Genomic DNA, 15,606 nt, shown 5'->3' on the forward strand with positions numbered 1-15,606 from the left:
TTGCATCTGTGTAAATGTGTTTGTCTGTTTATCGAAGGGTGTTTAAATGTACAGTATGTATAGTATGTGTTGTTTTGTTAATATTTATCTCCATAATAATATTTGCCAATTATTTGTACAATAACACAGAAAATTACCATTATATTTTGTCTAGATGACTTCTGGACATTACTGGACATTATCCAGACAGGTAAAAAATAATTCAAAAAACATTGGTGCGAGTGAAGAGAGAGAGAGGCCCCACTTTTTAATACAAGTCTTTTTAGCACTTGATATCCATTTATGACAATATGATGGATAAGAAACTAACCAATGGCAACACAGTTTCAGAAAAGTATATTATATATAGATATTTATATATAGATAGATTTATAGTCATGTTGAAGGTTTAAAAGAGTACAGTAAACACTTTTCACACATGATATAAACCACAAAATGTCTGAGATCATTCGAGCTGTCAGGCCAGTGGCATGGGAGGTAACCTGTACGTCTAACCAGTTATTTTCCCATCTTTGTAAAGTTCAGAGTAGATTCAGAAACACTTGACCACACAAAAGAGGAAACAAAAGATTTAGGAAACAGTCAAGTCTAAAACAGATATTATTATCAATAATGCACATCGTATTAATGCTGAGTTGTCGATTGGTTGGATCTGCTGTTGATGGTGTGCCTGTAAAGTCGGCTCTGTTGATTGGCTTCTACAGAAACAAGTAAAGGGCTCAGATACACTTGAAGATTGACAGAATGCTGTAAACAGGTTCAACCTTGATCAGCAAAATGTTTTTAGGGGCCAAGCAGCGAAGCTGGCGAAGGCCCCTATAGAGTTAGTAGGTTTTCTTCATTGTTATTATTATTATCTAGTCACCATTCTTCTCCGACTGTAAGTCTATGGCAGCCTATAGAACCGTAGGTAGGAAAATGCTGTAAATTGGCACACACATTCGGGGCAGACTCAGCATCACCCACAGCGATTTATAGGTCCCAAGCCCCAACACTCTAGCGCCACCAGCAGGTCAAAGTTGCAGGTACATTTCTGCTTGTAACTTTTGAACCGCTTGGCCAATTTTCATAAACTTGGTATCACTGGAATCCTTGGGCCAAGACAAATCCAACGCACCCTATGACGTCATTTTCCGCCAGGATAGTTTTTCCGCCATTTTGAATTTTATGAAATTCAATAAAAATGCTACTACTCCCACAATTTTCGACCAATTCACCCGAAACTCGGTATATAGTATCTTGGGACTGAGCTACACATGGGGTCTCAAGGAATATTGGATAACTTTTATCGTTTAGCCGTGACAGCCAATCAAAATTGTCGTAAAAGTGGCGAAACAGGAAGTGAGGTCATATCTCAGCAACCGTTTGTCAAACTAGGCTGGGTTTTTGTACACACATAGTAGTCCATCCCAGGACCTACCACAACAAAAAACATATCCCCAGCTCAAACTCTGTAGCGCCACCAGCAGGTCAAAATTTTTGCTACATTTTTGCCTGTAGCTTTTGAACTGTACTCCCAATTTTCAAAATATTGGTACACAGGTCATCCTCACACCATGTTGCACCCAGGTATGGATTTTCGTAACGATTGAAAAAACTATCAGCTCACAGCAGCCATTCAAAATTGTGGAAAGAATGGAGGGATTTTTTCTCATCTCTCTGTCTCCTCTGCTCCCCTTGCGCACGTTCACTGACACCATTCTCGGCAGGGGGTCAAGCCCCACTGCCCCAGCCCCTGCACCCCACCCCCCACCCCCTCCTCACACACACACAGACAGACAGAGGGAGAGGGAGAGGGGGGGGGGGAGAGGTAGAGGGAGAGGGAGAGGGAGAGGGAGAGGGACAGAGAGGGAAGAAGGGAGGGAGGGAGGGAGAGGGAGGGGGGAGAGGAAAGAATTTTGAACACCTCTTGTTGTTTGCCGGTGACAGCCAATCAAAATTGTCATAAAGGTGGCAAAACAGGAAGTGAGGTCATATCTCAGCAACCGTTAGTCAATTTCTGTTAGGATTTTTTGCACACATTCTAGTCCATCCCATGACCTCCCACAAAAAAATCCAGACCCCAAGCTCTCTAGTGCCACCAACAGGTAACAGGAAGTGAGCTCATATCTCGACAACTCTTCAACGGATTCAAACTAAACTTGGTTTACGTGATCACACTCTCGTCCAAGGAATGCACACCAACATTGGCGAGATTTGGACCAAGGGGGGCGCTGCAGTTCCTTCTGTTGCCGTGGCTGCTCTGGCAAGTTTACTGCTTGGCCCCGCATTGCTGCTTGCAGCTATATTTTTCTTATTGTCCTCCGTCCGTTTGTGTTTACGGCCCATTCCTTTTTTTCAGTTCAACTCACATTTAGTCTGTTTGTTTCTGTGTTTTTTCTTCTCCGTCTCTTTTTTTGTTCTTCTCAGAGAAGGATTTCAGTGCATTTCTCAGGCCTGCTGAGAACAGTTTAGAGGCCTCAGTGCTGATCCAGGACATTAGCGTGTATTTAGTCCCAGCGTGCCCCCCTTTCCAATCTCCCACCCTCCCCGGAGCCCCCACATCCCGGCCCCACCGCCTCCCTCCGAGGCCCAGCTTGTGGTCCTCCAGGGCCAGGCAGCAGCTGGCTCAACGTGATAATGATGTGGAAAAGAGGATGCGCTTTGTTGGCCGGGCGCATTTTGTGCAAATTCACGCTGTCTCAGGTATGTCCACGCGAAAGGAGCTAGCAAATCCTTTTCCGGGCTGCAGAAGTGAAGACAGAGAGACAACAGGGCAATTAAGAACGCCGCCTCGCATTCACTTCAAATGTATTTCTCTCAACCCCCACCCACTCCTTTTTTTTATGTCAAAGCATGTGCACCAAAAATGAGAATATAGAACGATGGGTAGCAGCCATGATGATACAAAATGGGCACTAGTTGGGTGAAGACCACAGAAACATGTGAGCGTGCATGCAGGTGTGAAGCTCACGGCATGGTTGTGAAATGACATACAAATGATGCTGTAGAGACATTGACCAGTCAAGAAGTGATCTTCACATCAGAAAGGGCACAGTTTTTAACCCTACAGTGCAATGAATGTATTGATCTTGGTGTGTCCTAGTTTCTGCAGCTGATGCTCTAGAGATTATGAGCATCATACATGTATTTTCAGCAACAGCTGAAATGATCACCTGCAATATACCTGTCCTCTGTCAATTTGTCTTAAATGTGTTTTTTTGTTGTTGCAAAGGACACGGGTGAGTACCGAACTACATGTAATTAAAGTAGTCATTTTAATGATAACTGCTTCTTACAGTGCCATATTTGAAGTTAGCCTACATTTGATTTTGCCTTTAAATGCTGATTTTGCCACTAGTCTAGTAATACCCTGAACAAATCTAAAAGCTTATGCCCAGTGCCCAAATATCAAGGGGCCTGGCCTATAGCTTTTTTTAAAGACGTCCCCTGACCTTTCTTCATGCAGTATGCTCATTTGACCTCCAATTTCTAGGCAGCTTCTTGAGCAATGGACATTATTACAAAACTATTGCCAATGTTCCCTGCACTCCCTGATGATCAATGGAAGGTCTAATTGTCAGATAAATGCATGACCTCCACTCAACTCCACTCAGTGAAATAAACCACATTTTCTGGCATGTACTGTTTTTGCTGTTATTATTTTCATCATTATTGTTTTGGTCATTGTTGTTGTCCTATATAGACTGAAAAATAAATATTTTTTCTTTTTTTTCTTTTTTTAAGTCATACACTGTTGAAAGGCTTTCAAAGAACCCTCTGCAACCTTGCTGTTGTGTGTTGACCATAACCCTGTACCGTAGGCTGGATACTTGGAACTCAATTCTGACAGGACAAGCGCATGATGGCTGCACCCTGGATGAGGGTATTTACAGAGCATTTGTGATCTGAATCATCACTAAAAGCTACAAAATATGCTATGATTGTGGCATGACCTGCAGTTTCCCCTGTCCTGAGTGTTCTGAATTTACAACAGCCAGTATACACAACACTGTTAAAAGCAAGGCCAGTGAGACATCCATTTTAAAACTGGGACACACACTGTGTGTTTATTGAGAAATATTACATAAAACACATTTTGGGGAAATGTGTTTCCACTGTATTTTTCCTGCTGCAAATGTATCTTTTCATAGCCACTTTCATGACCACGGTAATTCATGTTGTCCTGACAATTTTTAAACACTTAACGCTTGACTAGTTTTATAATATGAAAAGTATATACGCCATTTGTGTAACCACTGAGTTGTTTTGTGAAAGAGCAGTTGTTATTTGATTATTTACATCATGGATGATTCATAGCACAGCAACACTATTATCTACAACAAACATGAGAAAAAAATGCAAATGTTTTCAATGGCAGAGTTAAGGCACTGTTTTCTTTCTTAAGCGACCCATGCAATATTTGAAAGATTCTTTGAAAGATCTGCCTCATTTCCATCTTCTAAGTCTACCAATAAATGACCAGCGAGAGCACAATTCATGTCGACACCATTTCAAAAGGTAATAAAAACAGTTCATGTTCATTTGCCTCAAGTAAATGAAGATGAAAGAAGAATGTTATGTTTTCGGCAACAAGCATGTGAATTCAATGAAAAGTCACAGCAGACTTTGTGCTTTAGACTCTATAGTCGTCTGTACCTAAAGGCTTCAGTGGTAGGCCCACTTTGGTGCCACCTGCACAAGAGTGGGATAATTTGAAGATAGATTCAAGACAAAAAGGTTGGACACATCAATTTGAATAAAAAAAGATTTTTATTTGATAGATTCTGGGGTTGGGGTGGGAAGGAAATAGGAAGTTGTTGTCGGGAAAATTCAGCAAAAGAAGGGAGGGGACACTTAGTGCCATATATGTAAAAATATATATATGTAGTTCCAGATATATATATACATATATGAAAAAACCCACAGCCCTCAGTTTTTTCGGTGGGGAAAAAAGAAGTTGGACCAGATTTCCCACAGAGAGGTGGATATTATTTAGCCTAGAGTATATACTCACACAAATAGTTGGCTCTGTAAGGCGTTCGAGCACTAGGCATGAGAATGTCTAATTCTCTCCTCTCTAGCGTGCCGTGATGTGACTTCTCTTTGCCAAAGGTGGAGAATGATCTATCCCCTGTTTGCTCTTGGATTTCAACTACTACCTCAGTGTCGGGCACTGCGTCCATGCCTGGCACGTGCAGGTTGCTACGGTAGTCGGAGGCCTGGCGACTGTCCGAGGGCACAAACGAGGGCATCCAGCATCGGTCCGAGTGGCCCAGGGCCTTACACTCCTCCGTGCAGTTGGAGAAGAGGTCGGCTCCTGCAAAAAGACAAGAAAAACAATTTCGAAATGAAAAGGTGAGTTGAGTTGGGCGGTGACAAACAGAGTGGAAAGTACTGTTGTTGTTGATGTGCAGCCCCAAAACACATTCTAGGAGGTGATAACACCACCAGCAATGGCAGATAGGCTGAATGTTTTCATTCAAATAAACAGCATGCCCCCCAAGAATATGATTGTAGGTCTATACCGAAAACTGAGTGCACCTCTGCCTCTAGTATTTGCTATACTTCTTTTCTTGATAAATACAAAAAATATATATTTGAATAGAGCACTTAAACACTGAAATTTCCACTGTGAAAAGGAGCATAATAGATTAGCAGCACATATTATAAAATGAATTACTGAACTCTATTGAATGCTGCTGCCCTGGGAGGGAACGTTTTCACCACACAGCCTGAGGAGCTGCACACATATTTTCAGGCATGTTTGTGTTTGCTTTTGTCTCTGTCGGCTGTAAACATGAAGAGGGGCCAACAATCCCGTGACACGAATTGTGTGAAAATATGATTTGTGACAATGGGTGACATCAAAGACAGCAATGAGACTAGACATGATTCAGGGTGCTGCCTGCCAGAAACAATAGCCCACCAAAAGGAACAAAACCCCTCAAACTCATTACCACGCCGCTTCAGTTAATTACTTGTGGGTTTTTTTACATGAACTGGAGAAGGAGGCAAAAAAATGAATAAGCAAATGTATGAATAAATAAAATGTGCACAACGGCATCACTGGGAGGTGAAACAAGGCCCTAAAGCCTAAAGCCTCTGTCTTTCTTTCTCTGCCACACTCTCACTCCCTCTCATGCATGTAGATTGAAATGTGTTGCACTGGGACACTGGTGAGGGGTGTAGGGGTGCACTGATCAAAGCCTGTGTGGAGATGAGAGGGGGAGTGGACAGACAGACAAAGCATGTGTGGAGGGCCAGAGAGGAGGAGCAGAAGGCTGGAGACGTGAGCTGAACACATGCACATGTGACTGAGGAACTGGGAAGGAAAGTGAAGCACAGGGGATGAGAGCAACAAAAAAAACTATGAGCAGGAGGAGGAAGGTGAAAAGAAAAGTGAGAGAGAGAGAGTGAGAGAGAGAGAGAGGAGAGAGAGTGTGTGTGTGTGTGTGTGTGTGTGTGTGTGTGTGTGTGTGTGTGTGTGTGTGTGTGTGTGTGTCTGTGTGTGTGTGTGTGTGTGTGTGTGTGTGTGAGAGAGAGAGAGAGAGAGATGTGGGGGGGGTTGAGAGAGAGAGAGAGAGAGAGAGAGAGAGAGAGAGAGAGAGAGAGAGAGAGAGAAAGAGAGCTAGAGAGAGAGCTAGAGAGAGAGATCGAGTGTGTGTGTGAGAGAGAGAGAATAAGAGAGGAGAGGTGGAGGATGTTCTGACTTCTGTCTAATCTGCAGTACTTAATGGCAGAGGGCTTTGCCAGGGGAGATCAAAGGGCCTGGTTAGGCAAACCTGGCCTAGTGATAAACCCAAGACTCCCCTGCGTAGGTGTCGTCGGTGTGTGTGTGTGTGTGTGTGTGTGTGTGTGTGTGTGTGTGTGTGTGTGTGTGTGTGTGTGTGTGTGTGTGTGTGTGTGTGTGTGTGTGTGTGTGTGTGTGTGTGTGGTGTCAGTCTGTCTGCCAAAGTTCTTGAACTACAGGCAGGCATAGGTTAGGTAGAGAGAGGGGAGGATAGAGAGACACAGAGATGAAAAGAATGTCAGAGCCTCCTCTCATCTTCACTCTTAGAAGATATACGTATATGCAGTGCAGTGTGTGTGTGTGTGTGTGTGTGTGCGTGCGTGCGTGCGTGCGTGCGTGCGTGCGTGCGTGCCTGCGTGCGTGCGTGCGTGCATGTGTGTACACGCACGCAAGTGTCCATGCGCTCATGCCCACATGCAAGATGAAGGCATGTGGATGCTTAAGAGACTTGAGAGAATTGTATAGCCACTGAGAAGGCTGACAACCAACTTTCTTCAAGGCAGATGCAAGCTGTTGCTATTTGGCCGATTGGGGTTTGTTTGGGCACACAAGTCTGTGATTTGTGTTTGTTTGTTTATGCCACCCTTCCCATCCCTGCAAGGGGCCACAATGAAAAAAACCAGGAAAACAGTCACTAGTAACAACCACCTCTGCCAGCAACTGTGCAATCACAGCAGGGCCTCATCGTCAACCCAAGCCCCCAACAACCCCCCGCAATTTTGTTTTAAAAAACAAAACACACAGAGAACAACACATAAACAAATAAATTCACACACATACATGTGAATACATAAGGTATATCCATCCACGCACTTATGCAAGGCTGCACTAAGGCAATACACAAATACACACTTAATCATATATTCCCACCCACTCTTTCAGGCCTTTTTTAAGACATACACTCTATAAAACATACATACACCCACAGAGTGAGGGAGAGAGAGAGAGAGAGAGAGAGAGAGAGAGAGAGAGAGAGAGCAATAAAAAAGAAAAACAAACACTCCCCATAACCAGCAAGCCTCGCCTCGATTTCCAGCTGGTGATTTAATTGATGACTCCACTGACGCCACCACATAACAAGTGTGCCCGAGATTGTGTAGCTACCAGCTAGCGCCATTGATCTCATCCTGTAACTTATTACATGCATTGACAGGCTACAGGGCTAACGTCAATACTCGCTGAGAATGTCACGTCAATTTCCGCTACCTGACGCAAGATTACTAATTGGATTATGATGCTAAAGCCATCGCTTACTTCTGCTTTGACATTTATAATCGATGATGCACAGGTTCACGGCAACAGCCCTGATTTGAATACACAAGGCAATGTGGGCCATCTCATTGAGGCTGACACCAAGGTCAAAGGTGCCACGAGGACACCTGATGATGAATTAAGAGAGGACCGGTAAATGGGTCATTCTTTTTTTTTGTTTTCATGCAGTGCTCCATTCTGTAGCGAAGCAAATAAGCCCGTTTTGTCCCAGAACATTATCGTTATCTGTTCATGAAATACTTGTACCAGCCTGTGTTTGAGGTGCCTTAACTCTGCATTCATTTCTGAGTTTTCTGTTTGGGCACGTATGCAGCAGCCATATTGGCATACGACCTCACTACAAAATCACACTCACTGCCTGGTTAGGATACAGTATACGTATGCCTGCATAAAAGATATCTGCAATATGCCCTCTTTGGTGTTGGATTGCTCCGGGCTATGGGCTCAAATGCTCAGCCCCACGGGAGAGCGATACCATGAAATCATGATGACAGGAATGATTTGATTAACGTCATCTCCTTCCATACCTAATTAGTAAATAATTGTCAGAGTAATGTGCCCAACCTAATTGACTAATTTGTCACACCTCTCACACACAGCAAACAAATGCTGAGATAATGATCGCTTTAAGGGTAGCAAGCCACCCTCCCCTAGCCTTCCTCTGCCATATTATGGTCATTTAGAAGCCTGCTATCTCTCCTAATCAATTTCCATTGCTTTCTCCCCTCTCTGTGTTTGCCACAGTATAACTGCTTTAATTTTTTACCAATGTCTAAACCGTTTATCAGATTTGCTTTGTTTGAGTCACAATGTATCTGTTTCTGTTGACAATGTCAACCTGTTCTGGGTGCTTTCAGCTGTGTGTTGGAGCGAAAATTGCAAGAATCTAAAACTCTTCCTTTGTGCTTTTTACTGCATGTCCCTGTTGTTAGATGTGTGTCTTTGTTGTGACTGTCTACGTCTCTGTTTTGTCTGAGGTACATAGTTGTGTGTGTGTGTGTGTGGGGATGTATGTATTAGAAATGGAAATCCTGGGTGTGTAAGGTCTCTGTTGTCTGTGTGTGTGTGTGTGTGTGTGTGTGTGTGTGTGTGTGTGTGTGTGTGTGTGTGTGTGTGTGTGTGTGTGTGTGTGTGTGTGTGTGTGTGTGCGTGTGTGTGAGAGAGAGAGAGACAGAGAGAGATAGAGGAGGGAGGAGAGAGAGACAGAGAGAGACAGAGAGAGACAGAGAGAGAGGGAGAGGGAGGGAGAGAGAGCATATACAGTCAGAGACAGAGACAGAGACAGAGACAGAGCCAGATGGACATAATGAGAATGAGACAAGAGAATGTGAATTAGAACGGGAGTGGACTTGTGACCTGTGGTTCATGTTCATACATGATCACCATAAAATGGCCTCTTTGCTTGAAAGGGACTGAGGGGCTGAGGCAGTGGCGTGCGTGCCTGTGGATGGGCCTTCATGGTAACCTTCATTTCATAATTGGCTATGCAAAAAAGGCCCGGGAATGAATCACAGAGCACTGAGGTGTTGCAGAGTGCCAACGTGTACTGCAGACAAAATGAGGAACGAGCGCCCGAAGGGAAGGGAAAAGAGCCCAGATATGCCAGCAAAAAACTCGTGGCCTCCCATCACCACTGACCTCGGCCTCTGCCTTTCAGACTTGTCTGGCACTCTCTCTCTCTCTCTCCCCTTCCAGGCCTCAGCCTCATTTTGTCCTTCTTCATTCTGCCTCCCCACCCCCCTTCTCTGTCTCTATTTCACCCCACCTGCACCTCCACCTGCCTGAATCATCCAGTGCAACTCTCCGAGGCCCAAATACAGGTTGGTTACAGAACAACACCGACCATTTGTATTCAACTCCACTTGCCACAGAAGTCATATTTGGCAATCCTGCAAGTAGACATTTTACTAAATGAGAGCTAAATGTCAAAACTCTTTAGAATAAGGTCAATGCAATTTAAAATCAAATTGTTACCATCCCTGGATTTTTTTTGTCTCTGGTATGCCTTTGCTTAGATCAATACATTATCTCTGAAGAAAAATTTGCTTTTGATGAGCAAAACTATTTGTTCTGTGAACAGTGCCTGTGGCAGAGGAATACAGTGAAGGTGTACTCTCCTGACACAGAGGGAGTTATGGATGTTTTTTTTAATTGTGCATAAATATTAAGTCTGACATTTATGCAAACATATTCACCCAAACAAACTCCTTCTTTATTGTCGTTTAGTTCACAAAGGTACATTTAAGACGCCTCTGTTAAGTCTGCTTGTGTCTCCTTTTCACCCTAGAGTGTTAGGTCGCTGTCCATTCAGCACCAAGATGGTGCTACAGTAGTGTTTCTCAACGGGGGCAGTACAGCCCCCCAGGGAGCGTTAGGGAGCTCTAGGGGGCGTTTAGAACGACAGCATGCTTCTGTGAGTTTCAGAGTGCTCCCAGCCAAGATGCCCAGAATAATGTACACAGGACAACACTGTTGGATGCTTACCCGCAGAATGCCCCCGATTGGTTGCGTCGTGGTCGCTGTCGCCTTGTTCACTGTCCCCATGTCCACTGTCTTTCGAACTTACAATGTCAGCTTCTTGAAATGCTGAGCTGAAATCAAAAGAATAAACATTTCATGTGACACTAATCCCAGTTTGATTTTTATAGAATATTTCATGATCTGTCAGGGAAGTTTTTAGCAAAGTCTTTCAATATGAGATCTGAAAACATAGCATATGTAGATTTGTTTTGAGGTGTCCATTCTTGACCCATCACTGTGATATGTACCAGGAAATGAATGTTTTATCACCATGAGCCAGACGACTGAATGTAAATGTATCTTTTTCAAGTATGCATTTTATTTAAAACATTACTTAATCCCTTATAGCTCATGGTATGCCATAAAACACCATAATCATGTGTTATTTTCTATTCTGAGAATATCAAAAGAGATTGGATGGCGTGGTTTTGAATGTAAGGCCCCTTCTGATTGAAACAGCCTACTCTGTTCTTTAAGGTCCATGTCATCTTTTCCTTCTTTTAAAGTATCCCCTGTTGAACTACATTCAATCATGTGACCAATGTAGATGTTTCTGCAAGGTATGATTTATGATTTATACCCTTTTCTCTATATTCTAGCATCATTCTTTTCCCTCATGTCTATGTGTATATGGATGTATATACAAATGTATAGACTAACATGTCCCTGCACATACAGTTATGTTTGCTTATGGTGGTTCTATGCATACACCTGTATGAATACATTGGCATGTATATTTGTTTGTTTCTTCTACCTTAGTGTTTTGGTTCTCTCTTGCATAACGTAGAGCTTGTTTTACATCCATGGAATTAACTAGTTCTTCATCTTTTTGAGATGCGAAATGTGGGGTTGGTGTTAGTAAGGAAGAGCCTCAGTGTCTCAGTGTGTGTGGATAGCCTAGGCCTATATGTACTGTATGTGTTGTGTCTGTATTTTGAGGACCCTCTCGAAAACGAGATGTTCATCTCAAGGGGCTATCATCTAAAGAATTTGAATTTGCCAAGGCGGTAGTAAAATGCATCTACTCACCTGTTAACACGACGGGGTCTGTCAACCAGGTAGCTGAGTTCTGTTCGCTGATGCTTCGTCTGCAGCAGCAACACACACATACAGACAACAACAGATACACAATCGTCTGAGATGCGAAACAAGAACCGGTAACATAGTCTGCAAGCATGGGTAGGCCTAGTCTACTAACACTATTATATGGAACAATTCCTAAAAAAGACAATAATTCTTCTGACAAAATAACCGTTTGTGCCTATAAGAACCTACTAACTCTTTTAACAGCCAAACGATCGAAAAACATAAATGTAGACTCAGCAATGATGCTGTGATAAAATCCCTTGTGAATAGAACTGCGATAAAAACCACCTTTGTTCGACTGCCACTCTGCCCAACCGTGCCCAGCATAATTAACAGTACAGTGCCTTTTACCCGCAGTCACATTACCTCAATCTTAACGGTTGTCCTCTTTGCATTAGACTGCAGAGCACTGGGAAAAAAAACTTTTACATTTGGATAGAATTTTGCGTGCAGAACTGCTGACAGAACTGACATAAACTATCCAGCCATAATGCAGTGAAATTACATGGGCAGAGGGCAGATGTACAGCAAAAAAAATGAAATAAATGCAAAGCCAAAAATGCAACTTAATCAATATTAAATGCTAAAGCTGCAAATGTATTTTAAATTAGCAAAATAGCTGACATGATGAACAAGTTCCCTCACCTCAGTCGACAGGATGCTGCCGTTGGAAATGATGTCCGGTTGCTGGTCCGTATATCCGGTGACTATGGCCCCACATGGATTGTGCTCTGTGTCGGTGCTTCTTGATGGACTACAGGGCTTTAAAAACATCAGGTCGGTCTTCGCAGACTCTGGCGTCAGGCAAACCTGGTAGCAGTAGTTCTGGTTCTGGTGGTGGGATCCAAAACTGCCGGATTCTTCCACTGGCACTTGTGCGGCGCTGCTGGCGGTGACATTAGTGCTCTGGACAAGCATGATGTCCGACTTGCTCAACTTCTTTTTCCTTCCACGTGCCGGTCGACCACAGCAGCATGACGCGCCGCCTAATCCACAGCACATGCTACAGGCATGCAGGCAGGTGTAGATGTTCAACTTCTTGTCCTTCTGGCAGCGCACGGCCAGCACGATCATAGCCAATAGAAATATGAAGGAGATAGAGCCCAGTGCGATGATTAGGATGAGAGTGAGATCTAGAGATCCCTCCTTGGACTTGGAGGAGCCCCTGTCTCCACTGTGGCCATCGCCTACGCTGTCCACTAGCACTACCACTAAACTGGCTGTGGAGGACAGGGGCGGCTGGCCGTGGTCGCGAATCTCAATCAACAAATCAGTGGGATGCGGTGAGTCCCTTTTGCTGGACACCCTACGCGCTGTCCTCAGCTCACCAGTCCTCCAATCCATACGGAACATGCCTTGTTCGTTTCCCCTCAAAATACTGTAGGATAGACGTGCGTTTTCACCGTCATCAGCATCCATGGCGACTATACGCGTCACCAAGTAACCTGGCTCCGCAGAGCGAGGCAGATGCTCTTTGGCAGTGCCATTTTTCCCCACAGGTGCAATGACCGTTGGCGTGTTGTCATTCTGGTCCACAATTATAACATTCACTGTGGCATTGGACATCAGCATGGGGCTTCCATAGTCTCTTGCCTGTACCATAAAGCTGAAGTCTTTAATTTGTTCGTAATCGAATGACCTCACTGCGTACACGTAGCCATTTTCGTCGTTAATTGATACAAAAGTTTTCACTGACATGCCCTGTATGTCGCACTCCAATATGGAGTAATTAACATGCGCATTTGGTCCCATGTCAGGGTCTATGGCACTCACAGCATAAATATAAGCTCCTGGAACATTGTTTTCTGTCACGTACACGTCGTAAACGGGCTGCGAGAACCTGGGTGCATTGTCATTCTCATCTGATACATGCACCTTAATAGACTTACTTGTGGCGAGGGAAGGCACCCCCTTATCCTTCGCCACAACAGTAATGGTGTATGAATCTGCATTCTCTCGGTCCAGGGGCCCGTCTGTCACTATTGTATAGTAGTTTTTGAATGAGGATTTGAGCTTGAATGGAACCTCTCCAAGCAGCTCGCAGGTAATCTGTCCGTTTTCACCGGAGTCGCGATCAGTTACACTCAACAACGCGATCACGGTGCCTGGAGCAGCCTGCTCGCTCACTGATTCTGTAACTGTACTGAAACTGATCTCCGGCGTATTATCATTCACGTCGATCAATTTCACTAGAACTTTGCAGTGCGCTGGTACAGCATTTGCGCCGAGATCTTTCGCCTGTACATATATTTGGTGCGTATTGCTCTCCTCATAGTCAACTTCTCCCGTTACTTCTATCCTACCTGTCCTGGAATCTATGTTAAACAAATCTCGAATTCGTGGTGGGTTGTGACTACTGAGAGAGTACACAATCTCTCCATTCTGTCCCTCGTCCAGGTCAGTGGCGTTTAGCTGAATGACCAGTGTTCCCACGGGGGAGTTTTCCTTTAGGCTAACGGTATACACTGACTGGTCGAAAACGGGTGCGTTATCGTTGGAATCAAGAACTCTTACCACGAGCAGTGCGGTGCCTGTTTTTTGAGGCACCCCGCCGTCTACCGCGGTCAGCACATACTTGAGGACCGCCTGCTGTTCCCGGTCCAGTGGTCTCTCTAGAACCAGCTCTGCGAATTTGTTCCCGTCACCTTGGGTCTGCATGTCTAAGTAGAAATAATCGTTGGATGTGATGTCGTAGGTACTGAGCGCATTGGTGCCCACATCAGGATCGAATGCGTTTTCCACTGGAAAGCGAGTGCCGGGGATTGCGCTCTCGGAGATCTCCACGGTGATGTCGGTTTCAGGGAAACTCGGAGGATTGTCGTTAATATCCAGCACTTCTATTTCAACACGAAAAAGCTCCAATGGGTTTTCCAAAAACACTTCGAGGTGGAGAAGGCATGGGACAGTCTGTTTACATAGCTCCTCTCGGTCGATTTTATCGTTGACATACAGTGCCCCGGTTTCCAGATCCACTTCCAGGTAAGGGGTTCTTGAGCTAGGTACGATCTGGAACCTGCGGGCAGAAAGTTTCGTTATGTCCAAACCCAAATCCTCGGCTATATTCCCTACCCGGGTTCCATGTTCCTGCTCCTCTGCGACAGAGTAGTGCAGTTGAGATAGCACTCCATCCACGATAGAGAAGAGGAGAAATAACAAAATCATCTCCAAAGAAAAAGTGCACTTAGATGTTTTACTCCGTCTTCTGCTGCTGCTGCTCCAACCACCTCCACTGCTGCCGCCCGGATTAGGAATGTCCCATCGCCTCTGTCCATAGAAAACGCACACACCAGACGAGTGTCCCAAACAGCAACTCCACAGGGTTGGCACACTTCACCCGGTTATCATGTCGTGTCAGAGAGCAGAGTTGTAGCCATCTGATCCCAATTCTACCGAATCCTACTGAGACTCGGGAGTTTTGTGACCAAAGTGAACATTCTGGGGAGGCAGAGACGGGTTATCCATTCGCATTGGAGAGCTGTGGTAAATGTTTACCAAACTATTCCGCACGTGTCGCATTTAAAACACTTAACCTAGAATAAACACAGTTTCAGACATACAGGGTCTAGATATTTCATCTAATCGGTCATTGAGAATCTGGTGCTCCTCTCAGGTCGACTTCTGCGTACCGAGTGATTAGCTCTCTGCGCTTTTGCGCAAGGCTCTCCCTCCGTCAGCCAATGGTGGCCACTGACACCCACCGACGTTCCACCTGATTGGGGCACTGTAACGCCAAGCAGAGCCGTTTCTGGATCCCTGAAACAACTACTTCAGTACTCTCATAGGGTAAAATATTAATTGATTTACATATTGCCCGAAATAAATCCAATAGTGCACCAAACATCAATTTGGTTTCACGCGTAAGTTTGTATCACACTACTTTCCACTCTTGACCTTGTGACTAATGTGAGTTATTTTAACAAACTCTGAACACATCATTAAATATTTGGTGGCATATT

The 15,606-nt window shown here is 44.4% G+C and overlaps 1 protein-coding gene across 2 annotated transcripts; it reads right to left on the reverse strand.

The window, feature by feature from the left end:
* Positions 1 to 2,581: 2,581 nt before the first annotated feature.
* pcdh10a (protocadherin 10a) lies at positions 2,582 to 14,953 on the reverse strand. Of its 2 annotated transcripts, none has more exons than XM_063220477.1 (5): positions 12,296 to 14,879; positions 11,594 to 11,652; positions 10,529 to 10,635; positions 5,142 to 5,299; positions 2,582 to 2,725 (listed from the first exon to the last, which is right to left on the reverse strand). In XM_063220477.1, exons 1-5 carry the CDS (start codon positions 14,810 to 14,812, stop codon positions 2,672 to 2,674), a joined length of 2,895 nt encoding a protein of 964 aa, XP_063076547.1. In that variant the 5' UTR covers positions 14,813 to 14,879; the 3' UTR covers positions 2,582 to 2,671. The 2 variants fall into 2 exon arrangements, with proteins under 2 accessions (XP_063076547.1, XP_063076549.1); XM_063220479.1 differs by having other exon boundaries at positions 2,612 to 2,725; positions 4,997 to 5,299; positions 12,296 to 14,953.
* Positions 14,954 to 15,606: the final 653 nt, after the last annotated feature.

Source organism: Engraulis encrasicolus, chromosome 16 (assembly GCF_034702125.1).
Source record: "Engraulis encrasicolus isolate BLACKSEA-1 chromosome 16, IST_EnEncr_1.0, whole genome shotgun sequence".
Lineage (NCBI taxonomy): Eukaryota > Metazoa > Chordata > Actinopteri > Clupeiformes > Engraulidae > Engraulis > Engraulis encrasicolus.

What these genes read in the sequence shown, in the direction of transcription:
- pcdh10a (XM_063220479.1), bottom strand. Translation starts at nt 14,812, where the DNA reads ATGATTTTGTTATTTCTCCTCTTCTCTATCGTGGATGGAGTGCTATCT. An exon ending in CAATCGGGGGCATTCTGCGG is followed by an intron (nt 5,300 to 10,528) that starts GTAAGCATCCAA and finishes GTCTTTTTGCAG; the next exon opens with GAGCCGACCTCTTCTCCAAC. An exon ending in TTACAGAGCCAACTATTTGT is followed by an intron (nt 2,726 to 4,996) that starts GTGAGTATATAC and finishes TCACTTCTGCAG; the next exon opens with CCCGGAAAAGGATTTGCTAG.